Genomic DNA, 22,060 nt, shown 5'->3' with positions numbered 1-22,060 from the left:
ATATAGTGGCCGAGTTGGGACTTTCTTTTAGGAATAGATTCGTTCCCAGTGTCACTGAGTTTGGCTATCGGTTCTGAATGAAGGGGCAGAAAACGCAACCCGTCCCTTCCTGGAGGCACTGGTAAAGATGGCCGGCTTCTCCTTTGCAGGGACACCCTTTCCTAACTGTTCTTGAATGTCGTCCTTACTGCTGGATAAGCCCCAAACCCTTGGGGTTGTGAGGTGCTCAGAGGGCTGAGAAGACCAAGCAGGATTCTTCCCGGCATCACCCTCCCACCCCCACTAGCATTGTATACCTAACTGCACATAGATCTAGGCTTTGGCATCTGTTAAAGGAGGCTTAACTGTGAGACAGGAGAAGCAATAAAGTCCTGAAAAGCAATAAAAGGAATTTCCTAGAAAAAAAAAGTCTCACATCTTTTTTTTTTGTTTGTTTTTGCGGTACGTGGGCCTCTCACTGTTGTGGCCTCTCCCGTTGCGGAGCACAGGCTCCGGACGCGCAGGCTCAACGGCCATGGCTCACGGGCCCAGCCGCTCCATGGCATGTGGGATCCTCCCGGACCGGGGCACGAACCCGTGTCCCCTGCATCGGCAGACGGACTCTCAACCACTGCGCCACCAGGGAAGCCCTAGTCTCACATCTTTTAAGCATCAAAAATAAAATCTGCGTAAACTGGCATTCCATGTGGGGGGAGGGGAGCACACTTTTATCTCTATTATCTTATTTAATCTTTTCTGTAACCTTGGAAGATAGGTAGCACTTCATTGCTCCTAATTAACACATGGGGAGATGTGGCAAACATCTAATAAGTGGTGGAGCTCCAGGCTCACTCTCTCTCCACTACCTCCCTGTGCCTCTCCATCCAAAGCTCTGGTAAACCATCTCTGGAAGGTCATGCAGATCAGAGCCTTATGGCAATTCCTCTATCATCCTGTAGTCGCCATACTTTTTCTTTCTTTTTTTTTTTTTTGGCTGTGTTGTGCCTTTTTTGCTGCGCACGGCTTTCTCTAGTTGTGGTGAGTGGGGGCTCCTCCTCGTTGCGGTGCGCAGGCTTCTAATTGCGGTGGGTTCTCTTGTTGCGGAGCACGGGCTCTAGGCACGCAGGCTTCAGTAGTTGTGGCTCATGGGCTCAGTATGTGTGGCTCGCGGGCTCTAGAGCGCAGGCTCAGTAGTTGTGGCGCACGGGTTAGTTGCTCCGCCACATGTGGGATCTTCCCGGACCAGGGCTTGAACCTGTGTCCCCTGCATTGGCAGGTGGATTCTTAACCACTGCGCCACCAGGGAAGCCCTCCATACCTTTTTGATCTCACCTCCGTTTAGCAAAAAGTCTTAAAGCACATACTCCCAATATATTTATATTATTTATTATTTATAACCTTATTTATTAGATATATAGATGTACGACTTACTAACATAGACATTATATACTTGGAAAAGGATGAGATTAAAATAAATAGAAAAAGAAGTTCTAGTATTTCCTTCTGTTACTCTCCTTTGGAGTGTCCTGCTATAGATTTAGACAGATTGTGGAATATAAGTAGGGAATTCACGATTGCAGACGTTATTCACGGAATCATAGACTTTCAGTGCTGCAAAGGATATGAGGAGACTCAGAGAGAGGGCAAGTCACACAGCCAGCATGTGACAGAACTGGCGGTAGGGTCCACATCTCCTCACACCCAATCCCAAGCCCTTTTCACTGCTCTACACTGATGTAGATAGAAGCTGAAAGTTCATTTTCTTGGGCTAGAAAATGCACCGGGGTCTCCAGCATGACAGGCCAGAGCCTAAACACAATGCCTAACCCTTCAGCGCTGTGTCTGGAGTAAATTCAGGTCCATCGACTGCCCTAAAAATGCAGCCCCGGGCTTTTCAGTCCGGGCCGCAGAGCACATGCGCCAGGTCAACAGCGCATGCGCTCTAAGGAGAAGGAAGATTGTGCTATGCTGTATTTGATGCTATTAAAAGCAGCTCACAGGGCTTCCCTGGTGGCACAGTGGTTGAGAGTCTGCCTGCCGATGCAGGGGACACGGGTTCGTGCCCCGGTCCGGGAAGATCCCACACGCCACGGAGCGGCTGGGCCCGTGAGCCATGGCCGCTGAGCCTGCGCGTCCGGAGCCTGTGCTCCGCAATGGGAGAAGCCACAACAGTGAGAGGCCTGCGTACAGCAAAAAAAAAAAAAAAAAAAAGCAGCTCACATAGTTTCTATCATTCCTAATGCCACAAGTTATTCACTGAATTATGTTTAGAGGGGCCTCCGAATTCCTTAGAGCCAAGCCTGAAGAAGTGTCACATTCGAGCACACGGAGGAGCCCATCTAGCACCACAGCTTGAGCGCAGGTAAGATGGTGAGCGTCTCAACGGCTGCTGTCCCAGTTCATAGGAGCACCGTCATTTCCCAAGCGTGCACCCTTCCCAGAGGCTTACACAGGGAGCCATGTTTGGGGGCTTCTTGCCTTGGTTTGGTGTGGTTCTCTCTTCTTAAGAGAGAGACAAGGCCAGTCCTTTCTTGGAATAGGCTGAGTGGTCTCGCAGAAGGGGGTGGGGGAGGGGATAGTTTGGAATCCCCAGAGGAGAAAGAGATGTAGGGACATCGAAGGCAGTTGCTGGAAAACAGTCCCACTCTAGTACCGCTGGGTCTTATTTGCCCCTAGGAAGCAACTGGATAAGACGACAGAGAGCTGTCAGTGAGAGCATCACACTCTGGGTGCAGGCCTATCAGGGCAGGAGGTGCTCAGATAGCTCAGGACCCCGGGAGCTGGTCTGTGACCCTGAAGCTGAGCTGCAGGAGTGCACTGCTTCCTCATCACACCCATGACAGCAGCCAGAGCAGAGGACTCAGGCCACACCAAGCTGCAAACTGAGTCCCTGGTGGAGGCAGCATTCCTATCCTGTCTTCTGCTTGGGCAGTTCCCTGACTCATGTGTCTGAACAGCCGTCACCCCGTGATGGACACTTCACAACAGCCCAAAACTCTGCAGCCTCACGCGGCTGGCGCTAGAGGGCGGGCAGCCCAGACCCAAGGCTTTGCTGCTAGGCGGATATGCCGGGCCTGATGGAAGAGAGAAAAGTTGCGCAGATGTGAGCGCTCTTTACGAAGTAGAATCTGCGTAATTCAGCAAGCATTTGGGGTGGGCAGGTGGGGAGTCAGCACTGAAGCCCAGGTTTCTGAGTCGAGCAACGGGACGTTGGCTGGTGGCTCCATTCACCCAAAAGTAGAAGGCAAGGGGAGGTTTGGAGGGGGAGGACGGGTTCAAGTTTGAACAGGGGGAGCTGGAGATCCTGACATTTCTTAAGTAGAACGGTCCAGGAGACAGACTCAGGAGAGGGAAGTGAAATTAGACTTAAGATGCATTGGCATTTGTCGGTGAAAGAAGCTGTCGGGAACAGACGGCATCACCAAGGGAGAGCAGCTAGTTAGAAGAGAAGGCTAATATATAAAATTGATAAACAGTAAGGACTTGCTTACTGTATAGCACAGGGAACTGTATTCAATATCTTGTAATAAACTATAATGGAAAAGAATCTGAAAAAGAATAGATATAGATATAGATATATGTGTATATATATACAGATAGATACATATACCTATAACTGAACCATTTTGCTGTACAGCTGAAACTAACACATTGTAAATCAACTGTACTTCAATAAAAAATAAATAAATAATGAAGAAGGCTAAAGCCCCAGACCTTGAACAAGAGCAACGTTAAAGGCCTAGGCAGAAGAAGGGGTGTCTAAGAGGGAGACCCCGGAGTCAGGAGGCAAACAAGCAGAGAGAGGGGGCCCAGACGTCAGTCTCGGGCCACCTCACTAGCAGCCGCATCCACCTCCCAGAGTTACCTCTACAGCGTTTGGGCACAGTTTCTTTCACTCTTCTTTTATTTCAGGCACTTCTATAATCTTACCTTATTTTTCTTTTTTCTTTAATTAAAACTTTTCGTTTCAGAAGTAATACATGCTCATTGTAACAAGTCAAACAAAACAGAGATGTATGAGGGAACTATTAGAAACAGTTCCTCCTAAATCCTCTGTGCCCCTACTGCGCGTGAACGCACGTGCACACACACACAGAGATACACGTCACAGGCTCACACATCACACACCTTCATACGTACTCACACATCATGCATATATACTGCACACCCATATGTGCACACACACAGAGGGGTTTTTTGTTTTATAGTTCACACAATTGGGAAACCATGCATATTCCTCAGAAACTATTTTTCACATAATATATCATAGAAATATATATTTATATATTTCATTCTCTTGTTGATTGCTATTTAATGATCTATAGTTGGGCTATGCCAATTCTTTTTTTTTCATTTTCTAATATTCTTGAGATCATACTCTATACTACGATCCTCTTTTTTCACTTAGCTTTAAATCAATTCCCCATGTCATTAAACACACTTTGTAAACACAGTGTCAGTGACTACATCATATTCCAGAATATGGGCATATCATAAGTTACTTTCTGCCAATTTGGGGCTATTAAAAATAATACCACAATGAACATTATGGAGCATTAAGCTATGCCCACATTTCTGGATATTTTCTTTAGGATATGAATATTTTTAGTTTTTGTCCACACTCCCAAATTGCTTTCTCCAGAAATAACAATCTGTGCTCCCACCAGCAAGGACTAAAAGAAGCTGCCCACATCTTTTCTTAAATGTTGATTAGTTTGTTAGACGAAAGTGGTATTTTGGGCTTCCCTGGTGGCGCAGTGGTTGAGAGTCCGCCTGCCGATGCAGGGGACGTGGGTTCGTGCCCCGGTCCGGGGGGATTCCGCATGCCGCGGAGCGGCTGGGCCCGTGAGCCATGGCCACTGAGCCTGCGCGTCCGGATCCTGTGCTCCAAAGCGGGAGAGGCCACAACAGTGAGAAGCCCGTGTACCGCAAAAAAAAAAAAGTGGTATTTTATCACTTTCCTTTGCATTTTCGGTTATTAGTGATGTTAGTCTTGTTCAGGTTAATTATCCATTTGCCATCCTTCTCTTAAGAATGATCTGCTCACCCATGGCTCTCATTTTCCACGTCAGCCCTTCCTCCTTCCTCACCACCCTGCCCCGGATGTTTACTCCTCGCCCTGGGCTCCAAGAGCACCCTGCCCCTCCTGTTTCTGCATCGCTTCCCATCTGCTCACAAGTCTCTCCTGTCCCCTCCACAGTCCGCTAGCTGGTCTCTCTCGGCTTCTGTGCCTGTGGGTACCCCTTCTCTACCTTCCCCAAACCCCAGCTCCCGAGAACCAAGCACGAGCCTAGAATTCTCGAGCAGGCCGCCAGCGTTCACCATCGGCCTGGGGTCCGCGCAGACCGCGGACACGCACGGCAGGGTCCTTCCTGCCCTGCGCTGGGTCCAGGTAACTGGGGGCCCCGGCCGGGCATAACCAGCTGGGACTTTGCATGACCCTATCTCATCTTTCCCTTTCCCATTTTCCTCCTCTCCCCATGATTCCAACTCAGGCTTTAATTTTCACAAACGATACAATTTGGCGGTTTGGGGTTTCTGCAGGAGAATTTCTGTGCTCCTGAGAGCACTGGGCCTGTTTGCTCTTGTTAGAGAAGAGGGACTCCGGACGCTCTGCAGACCCCGTCAGGCTGTGGTAATAAGCAGGGGCTGTTTGAGCAGCGAAGTGTAAACCTGGTCCTTCTTAGTGAGACTTCGCAGAAATCCCACTGGAGATTTTTCTGCCCCTGCCCTGTCTACTTTCCTTCATAATGATAAATGGCTGAAAAGAAAACTATCTAATCTCCAAACTGCTGGCTTTTTTTCGACTCTTTCTTCAAGGAGAGAAGGAAGAACACCGTCACATAAAACAGAGTCCTTCATCGCCTGCTCCTCAGGATGACGGTTCTTTCCCTTTTCATCCGGGCCTGTTTCTGATCTGTGATGGGCTCGCACTGAAAGCTCCAGCAGGGCCCTCTCTAATCAGCTGCGACAGACGCGGCAGTTGCTTGGGTTGCCCATCGAAATTGAATTGATTACCCGGCCCCTTTGCCATTTTGTTCTGCACACAATTGCTTAATAGCTGTCACCTTGGCTTTCAGTCGCAGCGGGCTTCAGGCTGACTGGTTCCCATTACTCAGGATGGCCAGTGCAAGTTCATCACCTTTACAGGATGTCCCTGATTGATTCCGTATGCCTTGGAGACCTGTAATATATTTGCATAGGAGGGAGGAGGGCGTCGTCGGGGGACCGAATAGAAATCTCTTGGCCTCGGGAACTGCCAGGTTTTGCTGTGGGGCTCACCGCATTTGAATCATTACCAGGCCTTCTTGTCAGGAGTCTGGCCTCTGCTGACATAGCTGCTAATGAATTTGCAGATTTTTTAAAAATACAAAACAATCCAGCCTGTCCTAACCTTTGCCGTCGCCACCTGCCGCCTGTAGGGTGCGGGCGGCCAACAGGACCCGCGCTTTTCCCGCCTAAGTTCCTGCTGGTTTTTGAAATGATGCCCTCTCTCTCCCCACCCCCTTCCCCGGGCCGCCAAGCAGGAGAACCCGGGCTTGGAGGGAGACATCTTTCAAGTGAAATCCTTTGCGCTGGGAACTACTTCAATTAGACAGCAGGGGGAATGTTAACATGCCCTCCGGCCTTTTAAGTGGGTTTTAATTTTATGTTGTAAGATAAGACACTGCAGGGCTGGGACTGCTACTCCTCCAGCAGGCTCCATTAGTGGGGAGAGGCGAGGCCTCTTGACCCCCTGAGGCCCAGTGGAGGCTGGAAGTTGGTTTGGTTTTTTAACAATTTGTCAGTCTGACCCAGCTTCTCTTTTCATTCTCCCTCTGGTTATTCCAGGCTCTTCTGTTGCTGGAGGGGCAGCTGGGTGGCTGAGCTGCGGCTGGGAGCCTAGTCCAGCTTACTCCAGGGGCCTGGCCCTGGGCTGAGGGCAGAGCCCTGGGGGCGGCCTGCCTATGGCTCACAGTTGAACGTTCATCGTTTCTTATTTCCCTTCCCAGGCAGGGCACAGCAGCAGCAGACACTTTTCATGTGGCAGGTTTCTGGCCCCATGATGTATGACCTGTTGGCGCTACTGAATGGTGCCCTTTGTTCCAGGGTATCCCATGTGCCCCCTTTTTATTGACTTGTTGATTCAGAGGGGCAGGAAAGTTCCACAAATCCCACTGCAGGCCCTGTTCTAGCCATGTCCAGCTGGGGAAGCCCACGGACCTCATGCTTCCCAGAAAGTTGGTAGGAAGCAGCGGGCTGCCTAAAGACAACATCTCTCTTAAGAAGCGGCTTTCTTTACCTCCAAGTCAGGCAACTGTGTGTCTGGAGAGAGCCTGGGAACATACGTCTAGCTCCCAGCCCCCTACACGTGGTTGTAGAAGGTATAGAGTATCCCAGAATGCTGTCTTCACCCAGAAAGAAAAGAGCGGTGCAGGTGTGGGTTAGGAAGAACCCCCCTCTTCCCTGTCTCCTGAGCCAAGTTAAGTTTTTCTCTGTGACCAACAAGCCCAAGGTGGGAGCCGACAGCAAAGGGAAAAAAGGAGCTTGGCCTCCTTCTGCAGGGAGGAGTCCAGCCAGAGAGCAACCCAGGGCCACAAGGGCAGGACCCTGGGGAAACAGGAGATGAGGTTGACTTTTTACCCAGCAGGAAATCTCATCTTAATCCTGGTGAGGACCAGCTTGAAAGGGCATCCCTTACCCCTGCCTTCTCTTCTCATGGCTCCCTCCTGGAGATGGTGGGTGACAGGGAGCAGCTTTGGAAAAGGAACCATGAGGGGAGGGGGCGAGAGGCAAGGGGTTGTGAGGAGGGAGACCCAACATGCCTTCCGACACCAGCTTCTCTTCTCATCTAGGAGGGTGAACCTGGACTGGACTTTGTCTCTTTTTATCCCACCCCCATCTTGAGGCCAACGTCAGGGAACTGGCAGAGGAGTAGACAAGCGGAGGTCTCTGCCAGGCCTGGATTCCTCCCCTGGGGGAGCAGGTGGTTGATGGGCTCACATAGCTGACTGCTTGCTCCAGGAAGCCCCGGGCTCTGACTCCAGCCTGCTCTTCAGTTCCTTCTCTGAGGCAGCTGCACAAATCCCACCAAGAACTCCCCACCTGGGAGCCCATCTCCCCCAAACCACCAGGCTGCATGTCCACTACTAAAAGGTGACAGATTCTTGCGTACTGTCTGCCCTGCCCGTCTGGGGTCTTTGTGGGCCCTGGAATCCAGGTCCATCGTCTGGGGAGTAGCATGAGATCAAAGGTACAGTTGCTCCGTTGGTCCTAAATGACTTCACTCTGAGCTCAGAGGCTCCATGGAACAAACGCGCAGAGGCACTGAGGGCTCCACCTGGCCCTTGAGAAAATATATGAGCAAAGGGGAAGCAGAGACCATTGCTGAGCCAGGAAATGACAAGTCAGGAGTAAAAAGCATCCACACACTTCACAGTTGTAAAATGGCTTTATGTTCTGATATGTAAAATAAAATGTCCATGCTATATAACAAAATACTTGAAGTTCCATATCCCGTTAGCTAATGTGTCTTCTAATAAAGTGTAATCTGTAGTGTGTGTGTGTTTATATATAATTATTTATTTGTATGTTTTATCTAAACCATTCTTTGTTTTTAACATCAAATGTGTAATAAAGATTTAAATAGATGTCTTTCCAAACACCCTCTCCAACGTTCATTTTATTAAGTTTATTCATTTGTAAAAAAGCAAAGCTGAATTGGACATGTGGCCTGCATTTGTGAGATATATATATTTATATATTTTATTTTATTTATTTATTTATATAATATATAAATAGCTATTCAGCATGCAAAGAGTTTAGTGATTTCCCAAATTTGATTACAGAGTTCACACCAGCCACAGGGACGGTCTGGTGACTTTCAATGCTAAAGAGCTGAGCTGAGGACGAGATCCACCTCCCTGGAGAAGAATTATCATCCTTGCTCCTCTGAGCTCACTGGCTGAATTCACTGGAAGAAATGAATGTCTTCTGAGTTCTCATTTTTATTTCTGTTGGGCTTTCTTGCTCCAGAGGCGAGGATTTTCTGGGAGCAGAACGGGCTCTAGAGCTGCTGGGCAGCAGCTCCAGTGTGGTCTCCTGGGGACACTGCTAGGTCAAGTGTGCTTCCTACTGGCCAGTCGTAGGACGCAGATGGGGCCTGAGAGGTGAGTCTCGCGCACCAGAGAGGGTGAGGGGCTGTATACTGGGGACGGAGGGGGAAGGGCTTTGTACGTTATAAGAAAACCTGAATGATGCCAGAGATGCTACTGGTTGTGTTTTCCCTCCTCTTGAAGGAAAAAGCAATGTTTTAATACCCATCAGGTGGCACTTCGCCCATGACTCTCTCTCTAAAAATTGTCCCTCAGACCTCAGAGCTCCGGGGATCAATTTCCGGGCCACTAACTGAGCAGTCAGCGCTCCTCTCCCAGAAGGGCTTCGTGGCTTAGCTGAGCCCAGCTCTCAGGTGGTCTCACAGAATCTCCGGAAGCCAAAGGAATGGGCCTCCTGCTCCCAAAACAAGATTCTCAGCTCCCTTGCAAGGCCAGGACTCTTAAGATGTGCAGAGACCCCTCCCACCCCGACTTCCCCTGCGGGAGAGACCTCACCACCTGAACTCTCCACTCCCATCCCATCCATGGGCATGTCAAGAGATATCAGATAACAGTGGATCCAGGTCCTGCAGCCAAAATCACTTCCGAGATAGTGTGTTTTTCCCTTTGTCATGGCCTCAGTCTTATGTCAGAAGATAGATGCCCTCCAAAGAAACGCTCACGCGCACTCGCACCCCACCCTTTATGATACCTTCCTGTGTTTCTTGGTAGTGCACGCCACCCTCAGAGGTTAATGCTGGGTCAACCCGGTACTGGGGCTGTGGGCGGGCCCTGAGAGTCATCCGTCAGTCCAGTTCTCGACAGTCCCCATTCCTGAATGATACTGTAAGGAGGCTTCCCGGGACAAGGAGAAGCTCTGCGAGTAGAGAAACTCGTTGGCAGCATTCAGGTGCGGCGAGGGCGGCTTCCGCTCGCACGCGGTGCCAGTGCCGGGGAAGCCGCGCTCCCTCGGGAAGGAGGCGCCGGGCCCCCGCTCTCGCTCTCGGACCTGAGACTGTGAGAGCTGATTGTAGACGCTGAAGTGGGCACTTCCGGGCGGCTGGGAGCTCGGAGCCGAGATGGGGGGCAGCCGGGGCATCATAGTGGTGGCGGTGAAGTGCGTGGGGAAGGACTGGTAAGGCACAGTCTCCACGGTCTGAACGCTGTAGCTCGTGTACGGCGACACTGACGTCCACATGTTACAGCTCAGTGGGGGCGGGGGCAAGTCGTCCACCCCGGACACACCGGCGATCTCGGTCCCTGAACCTGAGTACATGCAGGCTTCTCGTGGGGTCACCTCACTGCAGTAGGAGGGGCTCAGCATCTGTTGGTCGTAGGGAGGGGGAGACCGGAAATAATGATCCTCCCCCACTGCAGTGGGAGCTTCCAGATAAGATCTTTTGCAGGGTAAGTCCAGGTGGCGGGCACTGTCTGCCGGAAGACAAAGAAACCTCAGGAAGAGCCATTTCCGCCAGCCCAGGGCCCCGAATACCCCCGCTGGATGCTAGGACAGCCCATCCTTGTCATTCAGGGCCCCCACTGCCCCACGCTACCACGGCACTCCCAGAACCATTTTAATCAGCTACAGCTTTTCAAGGGCGGCCGCAGCCAAGAAGTGGTCCGATCATGGGCACGCTCAAAGGCCACGGGGCGCGCTGCATCACTGGACGCTGAGCGATGTGTTTAGCCCGGCAGTGGATAGCTTTGATCCTTTGCCACCCTGACTCTTGGGGATGGTAAAAGGCCTCAATGTGCACTGGCACTCTTAGGCTAGGCCCACCCTGGCCAAGGAAAGTGCAAGCCCCTGCCAGCCCAAACCGGGCCCGGAGGCTACATCTGCCTGAATTAGCCAGAAAATTAAAGCCTCCATGCTTCGGCCTCAATCCTCCACTCCCAGGAAGGCTCTAGCGAGACAAAGCTACTCACAGGCACGCTCCCATTGCTTTTAGAGGAGGAAGTACACCCTCCCTGTGTTCAAAGAAGCCCCATCAGATTGTAATTACACAGATTCCAACCTAACAGCGTTTACACAATTAAGAAATGGAGCTGTTAATAAGTAAAAGGTGACTGGTACTTTTAAGGCTAAGCTAATACTCTGTCTCAGGAAACGTGACATTAACTGCTCCAGACCATGGGTGTGTGTCTTTCAACATCCTCAAGCATGAGGGCTTGACTCTCTGGACCAGCACGGGCTCCCCTGGGATACAGGGATGACCCAGGCCTGAGGACTTGGGCGGCAGCCCACTCAACAAATTTAAGAACACTTGTCGGGTCGCTTGTCTTGGTCTCCCTCCTGCTGTTTTCTCTAGGGATTCTCAACAGGAAAGAGGCCACAGACAGTAGGTAAATAAATGTGTTTGGCTGTGTTCCAGTAAGACTTTATTTATGGATACCAAACTTTGAATTTCATATAATGTTCATGTATCATGAAAGAGTCTTGACTTTTTTCAACTATTTAAAATGTAAAAACCATTTTGTATGACTCACAGGCTGAACAAAAACAGACAGCAGGCCAGATTTGGTCCAAAGGCCACAGTTTGCCAGCCCCTGCTCTAGGTCACTAGTTCTACTGGACCTGGTGTGGTGGGTACTCAGGGGCCTGCCTGGCTGGTCCCTAGGAGCTGGGCTGAGAGAACATTCTGGATTGCAAGCAAAAGTCCCCAAACTCATTCCCAAGACAATTCAGTGGCCCTGTGAGGACTTCTGGTGTAATAACACTGATCATTCATATTTTATAGAGGGAAAAATCGAGACCTGGCACCAGAGCACATCTGGTTCTCGGCTCAGGGCTCCTCTTCCTCACAAAGAAGCCAGCACGGACAAGTCTGTTGCCTGTCTTCCTGGTCCCCAGTCTGCATCCACAACAGCTCCCTGCCACTTTCAAGAAGCCTTTGCAGATCTGGTGTGATGCGGTGGGGAGCCTGTGCTAGGGACTCCCTGTGTTAGGATGGAGGTCGCCTCCCTAAGTGGAAACCTCGGGATTGTGACGCTTCCACCTCCTCCCACACCTAGAGACAGAGCCTGGCTGACTCGTGTCCTCTGCCCACCCTGCTGAAAGCAGCACCTGGGGCCAGGGAGGGGTACCGGTGTCTGGGGACACCAAGGCCGCAAGCTGCCTGTGAGGGTTCTGAGGGCTGCGTGGAAAGCAAGAAGCGTATCCCTGCACTGAGCCTGGCCACGGTCCCCAACCCTTCAGGCTCGCTCTCCCAGGCCACACAATAACCAGGTGTGTGTGTGTGTGTGTGTGTGTGTGTGTGTGCACCCATGCGTGATCACATGTGCAGTGGGCAGTGTCTGTGGGGAGAGTGTCACCCCCTGACCCTCCAGGGCTTCTAGACCAGGAGAGAGGTACCTCGTCTTTTCAGGCAGTGATAGAAGAGGCTGGAGTCCCTCTGGGCTGGGAAGGTGTTGAGGGGAAGGTCCTGGGGCTCAGCTGCAGCGAACTGCATGTGAGCCCCGTTCTCGTACTGGTAGTGCTGGAGCGCCTGGTGAGCCCCATGCAGGGGGCTGACGTCAGGCTTGGATGCCAGCTGGGTGGAGACTAGCCTCTGCCTCATGATGCTTTTGGAGATCACGGGATATTCTTTGCTGGAGGAGAGGGGAGGACAGTCAGCGGGACACGGGAAGGGAGTGGAGATACCTTGAGGGTTACGGAGTCTCTGTGCTTGAACCCGGGACACCCGGTCCACCCGCCCCACCCCCAGGCCGGAGCAGCCCCACCTCTGCAGCCGGGCCACGCGCAGGTCACTGTCGTCACTGCCCCGGAACCCCTTGGCAAAAGGGTTGTTCTCAATTTTCAGCTGTGTGATCTGTCAGGACAGGATACACGGTAGAGTCACTGCGGGGAGAGGACTGGGCTGGCCTCTGGCCCTCCTCCCCGACCCCGGGCACATTCGGAACCCCCGGCAGTGTCTGGGGAAGTTGCGTCTTGCTGAGGCCTCCTTGGCCTTGCCCTTCACGTGGCCGGCTCCTATCCCTTCCACTTGCAGCAGAACCTCTGGTTCTGTCTCCCGCTCTCCCGCCGGCTGTGCTACCTCGATTCAGCCCCTCATCATCCTCTCCCAGCGGCCTGTAGCAGCTTCCCCTGCACATCATCCCCCTCTAGTGCAAATGCCACATCAGGTTCTGCGTGACTCTTCTAAATGCAGACCTGACTCTGTCACTCTTCTGCCTAAGATCCTTCCCCTGATCTGGCCAGTCCCACTGTGCAAATGTGAAAGCCTTCTGAGAAGGATGGCGTGGGCAAAGGCGGGGGGCAGGGGAGAGTGGCCCGGGAGGGGATCGGGAGGCAGTTTGGGGTGGTCGGCCTGGGGTGGAAGGTGGGCCAGGACATGCCAGGACCCTGTGACCGCTGCCTGGGAAGGGCCTCCAGATGGCTCAGTCAGCTGCTCCCACACAGCTGGCAGTGCCCCAGGGCTCCTCTCCCTGTTCCATCCCCTTCTCTCTGCAGGTGCAGAATCCCACCCGGGAGAAGAAGACTGTAGAACGAAAGGGCCCAGCACTGAGCCACAGGGCAAGCTCCACGCTCCCGATCTTTACAGTTGCCAACTCTGTCCATCCCCAGCGCAGAGACCACAGTTACTCTGTGCTGGGGGTTCAGGGATCTGGTCTCCTTTCCTGCACATCACTCCATTTCTCACTGCTCTGCAGGGTTTAGCAGGTTCCTGAGGCGCCTTCCCTGCCTGCCTCAGCCCTGCTGCAACGGGGCTTCACTTCCTGCCTCTGTGGGGGTGCTGTACCTTGTGATTCTGGTAGGAGGTCACAGAGATGAAGGAAGTTTCTGGGAACACGTGGGTGCAGAAAGCTGTGTTTTTGGAGCCAAAAGCATTGTTCTCATCAGCCTTCACGATGTGTAGCCGCGGCTGGTACTTGTGCATGGAGTTGAGGATGATCTGGAAGAGAAGGGTCTCCTCTGAGCTCCGGGTCCCCACCCTCTTGTCTTCGGCCTCATTCAGCTGGCCTGGGGCTGGCTTTCCTTGTCCTAAACACCCGGGCTCCAGGGCCTGACCACAGGGGCTGAGCCCAGAAAGGTCCAAACCTCCCTTGAAGGTTGAAGAACCAGGCCCCTGGCCCCACTTGGACTCTGCTCCAGCACCAACTCCTGGTCCCAGGACCTCCCGGATGCTACAGACCCTTCAGTGTGGAAATGGGGACACAACCATTTAAAAGCCCCAATGAACTCAGCACAGTGTAGTTGGTGGAATTCTGAGCTGTAGGCGAAAGTCCAGGTGCCACTGACTCACTGTGTGACCTCAGGCAAGTCCCTCGACTTCTCTGAGCCTCAGCGCGCAGCCCGGCAGGCTGACTCTTCCCCGGGCCTCCCGCTGTCCTATCCAGCTCTTCTTCCCCTGCTCACCCCTCCCCACTTATGAGGGACCTGCCTTTTGGAGAGTTGTCAGCGGTGGGCGGCGCTCAGCCCCTCCTCTCACATTTGTCAGCAACAAAAGCAGCTTCCCAGCCCAGGGTTTGCAAGATGGGGGAGGGGGGATGCTGAGGAGAACGGTGCACTCCGACCTGTTCCCTCGGGGCACTCCTTCCTTCATTCACAGAGGCCTGCTGAGGGGACACGGGACACCCAGAGGCACTGTGCCTTCAGACTTGTCCCAGGCAGCTCTCAGCCAGGAGGGGAGTGCCATCAGGAGGTAGGAGGAAGCCCGGAGGCCCCAGGCACCCCCAGCCCTTGAGGATGCCTGGGGCAAAAGGCGAAGAGCCCAGGAGACTTGGCCCAGAGCCCTGGGAGAAACACACGGTAGTTGTGGCCCCAAACCCACTCCGTTTGGCCGTGCCCCACGGTAGCGCAGCATCACTGCCATTAAAATGTATTTTTCATCGTTGACATTTACCAGACGCCCTTCCCACTGGAGGTAGGACCAGGCGTTTGGGGCATTTTATCAGCACCGCTGCTTTTGTTAACCCTTTGGCTCCTGTCCGGGCTGGGTGAGGCTGGTCCCCTCTGAGCTCCTTTCTCTCCGCAGGGAGTGCCCCTCCCTTGGGCTGTCTCTGCTGGCTCCTACCCTTCCAGGTTCCCAGGGGCCACGCCTGGGGCTGAGGCTTGGTGAAACATTTAACCCCTGAGTGACCAGAGTGCCAAGTCCCTGACTTCCATGGCAAGTCTGGGCTGAAGCCTTCGTCTGGCGAGGTTCTGCTCTCCTCACACCCTGGGGACAGAGGCAGCCCAGGGAGAGGCTCAGCCAGGGGCGTGGGTAGCCCAGGAGCTGGGCTGTAGGCTCTGACGTTCCCCGGGCTCCTCGGTTTGGCTGGGCAGCTCCGTCCAGCAGAAACTAGCTCTTCTACACGGGCCACTCCTCACTCAGCCCTCAGTGACAAACCTCTGGACCCTCTTGGGGCAAGTACAGAGCTCCCCAAATCCCAAATCCCATCCTGCAGCTGGGGACCCACTGCCCAGCTGGGAGCCTGCCAAGCAAACCTCAGGGCACAAGTCCTGCCCGGGGAGGCCTCAACGGACTTCGTGTTCCAGGAGCCTGGGAAGGGGCCCCTCGGGAGAGGGGCTGGGGGTTGGGAAACACCTCCCAGACCCTTTAGGTTACTCTGTCATCCTGCACTGTACCCACGCTGCAGGAGCCCACAAAGGACCCCAGGGCCCAGAAGACCCAGCACCTGACTACCCGGGAGGCAGCCTAGATGCCAGATTTCCGCCTCTGCACCTGTGCACAGGCAGTTCCCTCTGCTGCCTTGATCTCCCTTTCCCATTCTCCCTCACCTTCTAGGCCTATCATCTCAAGGCCCAACTCTTCCAGGAAGCCTTCCCACACTACTAAGGCCTGCTCTGAACTCCCAGTTCATGAAACTCCCTTTCCACGCATTGTCTACTTGGCTTTGTGCTGCTTCCTAGCGGCCTCCCATTTCTTCTTGGCCCTTCAATTAAATTATAACTCCTCAAGAGAAAGGGTCATGTCTTTTATACCTTTTGTACCTCCAGGCTCCTCTCCTTCAAAACAGGAACAAGCAAGTGTGAGACCAGGATATGGGAGGAGAAAGACCTGGGCCATGACCACGAACTCTCTGTCCCCTCCTCCCTTGTCTTTCTTTGCTCACTAGAGACAGGATAACCTCTAAGGCACTTTTCAGGTCAAAAATAGTGATCAAACATGTGCACAGACAATCCTTCCATGACCACTCACACGCTCCAGCCCCTGACATGCAGGGCTAACCCTGCATCAGTCCAGCTCTCCTGGCAGCGGGTGGGGGGCGCCCAAGGGGAGAACACAGACGACGGGAGGACAGAACCCAAAGGAGGTGTTGCAGTCACCGTGCAGTAAGGCTGTGCCGTCCCTTAAGGACACCTGGGGACAAAAAGCACCCGCCCTGCTCCTCTGCCAGCTGGGCCGTCACAGGCTGTGACAGTCCACCAGAGCCCTGGGCATCATCAGTCCCCTCCCCCTCACTGTCACCCACCTCCAGGTCCAATCAGTGACCAAGGCCCGTGACTCCACCTGTAAAACAAAGGCTCCTCCATTCCCCACCCCCCCCACCCCACCCCCCCGCGCAGCCCTGGCTCAGGCCCCGCCGCCTCTCACTGGGCTCTGCGGCAGCCGCCATCTACTTCCTCTCCATTTCACCTGCTACACATCAGATCAGGTCACTCCCTTGCTTAGAACCTTCTGGCTCATCCAGGAAGACTGTACATTGCTTGAGAGCAGGGCCCTTTGTATTTCTTCCTCTTGCCTCCCTTGTCCGCTGGCCCCCAAACTCCTGCCAGTATTTAGGGCTCAGTAAATATCTTAAGTTCATGATGCCACCTTTGATGGCTCCCTCTTGCCCCCTGGGATAATGGCCGAATCCTTAGCCTATCAGACAAGGCCCTGGATGACACGGGTGGTGAGACTGCCAAACACACCTTCTAGGAGAGGGAACCAAACAGGCTGGCAGGGAAATCTGGGAAGAGAGCAACTGCCAGACGTGCAAGGGCAGGTAGGGGCCACTGGGGAGCCCAATCCCAGCCACAGAGAAGCCAAGAGAGGCCCGGAAGCTTCTATGGATCTCTGCCCACCAGCTGCAAGTCCTGAGCAAGCTCTCCCCCTCCAGTCATCGGGGTCCCCCATCTGTAAAGTGAGGCCTTCGACTAAGTGGTCCCAAACACCCCTCCCGCCTCTGACAGTCTGGAACTTGGACAGGTGTGTGGAAGGAAGTCCCACCCATTGAACCAATGCAGACGCAAAGCACAGCATCGGTCCCGACGGCCTGGGAGAATGGGAAGCTACCTCAGTGACTCGCGCCTGGCTTTACTCGGAAGTTCCTCAGGCGCCGCGTTAAACTGTTTAGCTAGAATCTCACATCCATATTTCTTGCAGAGGATGTTGGGTCAAATGGGCCAGCCACGTCAAAAAACCCCACTACACGGCTGGTCCCGTCGTCATCACTGTTCTACAGAAATGGGATTCATTATGTTCTGGCTACAAGTCAGAGGCCTGTTCTATTTTCACAATTGTGATAGCGCCAAACATCCATCTCCTCAAGAGATCGCCACAGCGTGCTTGGCTAATGAGGCCCAGATTTATCTGTGTTGGAATCACAGCACATCAGGGCATGGAGGGACAGACCGTCGAGATCATTCTAGTTCACCTCCTAATTGTAAAGACGAGGAACAGGAGGCGAGTAGTGGGAACGTGACTTGCCCAAGGACACACAGCTGGCTGGAGGTTGAATCGGGGAAGATTCCAGATGGCCCTTGAGACAGCACACACTGCTCTCAACAACAAGCTCGGTAATTAAGGATAAGGTTTCAACCAAACACTGCGGGGGATGAGGATTCCCCAGGCCCTGTCACCCATGGTAGGGCACAGCGTATCTGGATGCTAGCCACACGACAAGTGGGGCTAATGTCTGTTTGTCATATATTAAAACCAAATTTTCTCCTGCATCACATGTTTACTTTCTAAGACGACCTTCTCCATCATCCTTCTTACCCCCTCCAGCCCTGTAAAGAGGTTTAGGAAAGAGACAGGATCCGCAACTTAGAGAAAAAAGAAAAAAACACAACAAAACTAAGACCGGAGAGACCCAAAGATTGGCCCGAAGAATATCTAGACTAGAACTGAGTCGGACAACCCATCAGCCGATTCAAGAGGCCTGGGCCAGACAGGCCTGAGGCCTCACGCCCAGGGCAGCAGCCTTCCCACCTTCTCTCCCAGTCACAGCAATGACAGCCAGCGTTGACTGAACACAGCCTCTGTGCCAGGCCCTGCGATGAGTATTCTACACACATCACACAACTGACCTTACAACATCCCTGTAAAGGAGGTATCATGATTAGCCCCATTTTAACAGGCAAGGAACTGAGGCTCAAGCGGGGGAAGGCATCTGCCCAACCTCAGACAGCGACGGGAAGCAGAGCCGGCATCACTACTCTCCGAGCCTTAGCTCGTACCTGCACCTGCACCCGTGTGGCTGGGGAGGGTGAGGCCCGGTCTGGAGCCGGACGGGTGGTCTATGTCCCAGAGCGCCCAGCAAGGCGTGGCGCATTGTCGGGGCTCAGCAAACGTGGGAGGAAAAGAGGGAGACCAATGGTTCTGGGTCCCCGCTGGCTGGCATACGCTTTGGGGGGACATCAGCCTCCAGCGGAGGAAGTGCCTTCTCTGTCTAAATAATCCCCCCGTCAGCAGGTTCACTCACTCACTGCTCACCACCACTCACACGGCCAGGCACCAGGACACAATGGTGATGAAAAACCTCACGGTTTACCGTCCAGTGGGGAAGTCACACGGTAATCCAAAAATCAAGCAAAAATCAGTGGGGAGAAAAAGTCGTGGACCCCAAACTGCATTGATAATAGTAACGAACAAGATGAAACAGCTCGCAGCACATGTGTAGGACCTCGGGAAGAAAACCTGAATACGCCTTTGAAGGACAAAAATCAGACTGCAACAAAGACAAAGGCATCCCTATCAATCCTCCCTAAGTAAATTTATAATTTAAAGTGATTCTAATAAAAATACAAGCAAGTTTCTTTCTCAACACTACAAGCTGATTCTAAAGCTCATATAAAAAAATAGACAAGACCAGCCAAGAAACCGCTGAAAAAAAAGAGCAATGCAGGGGGACCAAGCCTGCCAGACACTAAAACCTATTATGAAGGCTCAACAGTTAAGGCACTGGCACACGAACAGACACAGATTCAGAAGGGGATTTAGTGTACAGAAATAAGGCATCCTAAACCAGAGAGGGAAGGGGACCAGTCAGTTATTGGTGTTGGGAACCACTGGATAGCTCTCTAGAAAAAAAAAAAGAAGTTGGATTCACACCTCATATAGAATGCCAGAATAAATTCCAAAAGGATCAATGGTTAAAGTGTAATAATAATTCTGTAAAATACTAGAAGAAAACACAAGCAAACTCCCTTATAAGTAAAGAGTGGAGAGGGGCTTTCAATTACTCAAAATCCAGAACCCACAGAGAAAAGACCAATACATTCAATCAAAAACTTCTGTGTAGGGGGCTTCCCTGGTGGCGCAGTGGTTGAGAGTCTGTCTGCCGATGCAGGGGACACGGGTTCGTGCCCCGGTCCGGGAAGATCCCACATACCGCGGAGCAGCTAGGCCCGTGAGCCGTGGCCGCTGAGCCTGCGCGTCCGTAGCCTGTGCTCCGCAACGGGAGAGGCCACAACAGTGAGAGGCCCGCGTACCGCAAAAAAAAAACAACAAAAAAAACCACTTCTGTGTAGGAATACCACTATAGGCCAAACCAAAAGACAAGTGACAAAAGGGGAAAACATATAAGCAATTCGACATCCCAGAGTAGGAGCGAAATCTTCCTAATTTATAAAAGCTCCTAGAATGGATAGGTGATTGAAAAAACAATCTAAGAGAAAAATGAGCAAAGGGTAAGGACCGAATAGGAGATACATATAAAAAAGATGCTTTGGAGCTTCCCTGGTGGCGCAGTGGTTGGGAGTCCGCCTGCCGATGCAGGGGACGTGGGTTCGTGACCCGGTCCGGGAGGATCCCACATGCCGCGGAGCGGCTGGGCCCGTGAGCCATGGCCGCTGAGCCTGCGCGTCCGGAGCCTGTGCTCCGCAATGGGAGAGGCCACAGCAGTGAGAGGCCCGCTTACCACACACACACAAAAAAAGATGCTTAATCTCACTCATAATAAAGGAAATATAAATTGAAACTAAAATTGACATCTATATTTCACCCATCAAACTGGCAAAGATCCAAACCTTTCTCTCCCACCATGTTCGTGAGGCTACAGTGATGGTGGGAATACACATCACTGGGACTCCAGTGGAGGGCAGAATTACAAATTGCAAATCCAAGCACCCCTTGGACAGGCAATTTATCAGAAAGAATACTTGCCATAGGTATAAAACGACGTATGTACAAGCTTAATCAAAAGAGCAAATATAGGAAAACATCTAATTCCTTCAATAAGGACTGGCTACATAATTAATGGAACGATCACATGATGAAATTCTATACAGCTGTAAAAAAAGGAATGCGGCAGCTCTACGTGACTGGAATGATCTCCATGATACATTAAGTTTACAAAGCAAGGTGCAAAGTGTTTACAGCATGTTACCTTTTGTGTGGAAAAGAAGGGATTTGAGACTCTGTATTCTGCCTGCATGTGCAAAAAGAAACACTGAGAAGAAATTAGTAACAATGGTTACCTGTGGCCAGAGCTGGAAAAAACTAGGTGGATGGGGAACCAGGGGACGGAAATGTCTCATTGCAGACGTGTTTTATTTATTCATTGATTGATTTTTAAACCATGTGAATGTATTTCCTATTCAAAAACAAATTTGACAAATAAGTATAAAATTATAACTGTGGTAAGTACTTGGACAGAAAGGTGCATGGTGCTCTGAGAGCATATAATGGGGACCCTGAACTGTCTCCCTGAAGATGTGGCATTTGAGCTTGGATTCCAAGGCTCGGCAGTAACGAACTAGGCTAAGAGGCCTGTGGCTGGAGAAGGAAACACACTGAGGGGATGGTGCATGTGCCACTTTGTGGCCTGGGAGCCCACACCCCCAGTCCGGGGCTAATTTTGCCTCTGGAACAGTGAGAACTACTATGCCCAAAATCAAAAGCTAATCTTCAGGCTTCCCTGGTGGCGCAGTGGTTGGGGGTCCGCCTGCCGATGCAGGGGACACGGGTTCATGCCCCGGTCCGGGAGGATCCCACATGCCGCGGAGCGGCTGGGCCCGTGAGCCATGGCCGCTGAGCCTGTGCGTCCGGAGCCTGTGCTCTGCAAGGGGAGAGGTCGCAACAGTGAGAGGCCCGCGTACCGCAAAAAAAAAAAAAAAAAAAAAAGCTAACCTTCTACCCCGGCAATCTGGGAGTCCTGAGACACAAGAGGTGGTGAAGACGGCCATTCCCCTTCACACACACACACACACACACACACACACACACACACACCCCTCACTGCAGCCATCCCCTCCCTGCCTCCAGATCAGGAGAAAAGTAAGACCCACGTGCCAGCCACCTCCATGTCCCGCTGCAGGACCCAGGCCCCACCCCAGTGAGGCCCTCTTCAATTTCCCGAAGCAGCTTCTCTTCCCATCACGTGGTCACCTGGCACAGGACCCTGCTAGGGGTAGGAGGGGTTGGCGAGTAGGAGGGGAGGATGGCAGGCGTCCTCTGTAGCCAGTGGAGCCACAGCAGTGGAGCTGAACTGGAGCAGCCCAGCCCGGCCCCAGCCCCCTGATCCTTTCTGCCCCTGCCGCCTGCCCGTCCTCTGCCCCTAGGCTTACACCCAGAACCCAGGGGTCACACCCTGAACCCACCCCTCAAGAACAGAGGGCTTTCCTGGACTCACAGCAAAAACCTACAGGAGTTTTCTAGTCAGAAGCCAACCCTGTCTTTTCAGAGCATGTGGCCCTGTGGCCGGAAGGGTTCCTGGACTCTGGGCCCTTCTCCTGGGGGAAGTCTGTAAATGGGAGACAGCTGCTAAAATCTCTGAGATACTGTGAGACCCAAGGGGAAAGTCCACAGTCCATTTGGCTGGAGAAAGTTCCCTGAGGTCTGGAAGCTTTTAGGAAA

The 22,060-nt window shown here is 52.5% G+C and overlaps 1 protein-coding gene across 1 annotated transcript in view; it reads right to left on the bottom strand.

Moving 5' to 3' along the window:
* Nucleotides 1-8,698: 8,698 nt before the first annotated feature.
* Nucleotides 8,699-22,060, bottom strand: part of TBX4 (T-box transcription factor 4) — a 31,096-nt gene continuing 17,734 nt past the window's right edge. The window contains exons 6-9 of the mRNA XM_030881821.3: nucleotides 13,793-13,945; nucleotides 12,774-12,862; nucleotides 12,406-12,641; nucleotides 8,699-10,484 (exon numbers count right to left, since the gene is read on the bottom strand). Of these exons, the coding sequence (XP_030737681.1) occupies nucleotides 9,853-10,484; nucleotides 12,406-12,641; nucleotides 12,774-12,862; nucleotides 13,793-13,945 (1,110 nt within the window). The 3' untranslated portion in view covers nucleotides 8,699-9,852. The remainder of the gene's footprint in view (nucleotides 10,485-12,405; nucleotides 12,642-12,773; nucleotides 12,863-13,792; nucleotides 13,946-22,060) is intronic.

The sequence above is a fragment of the Globicephala melas genome, chromosome 20 (assembly GCF_963455315.2).
Source record: "Globicephala melas chromosome 20, mGloMel1.2, whole genome shotgun sequence".
NCBI classification, from domain to species: Eukaryota; Metazoa; Chordata; class Mammalia; order Artiodactyla; family Delphinidae; genus Globicephala; species Globicephala melas.
The sequence above is the reverse complement of the archived record's forward strand: the minus strand, read 5'-3'. Positions and strand labels throughout refer to the sequence as shown.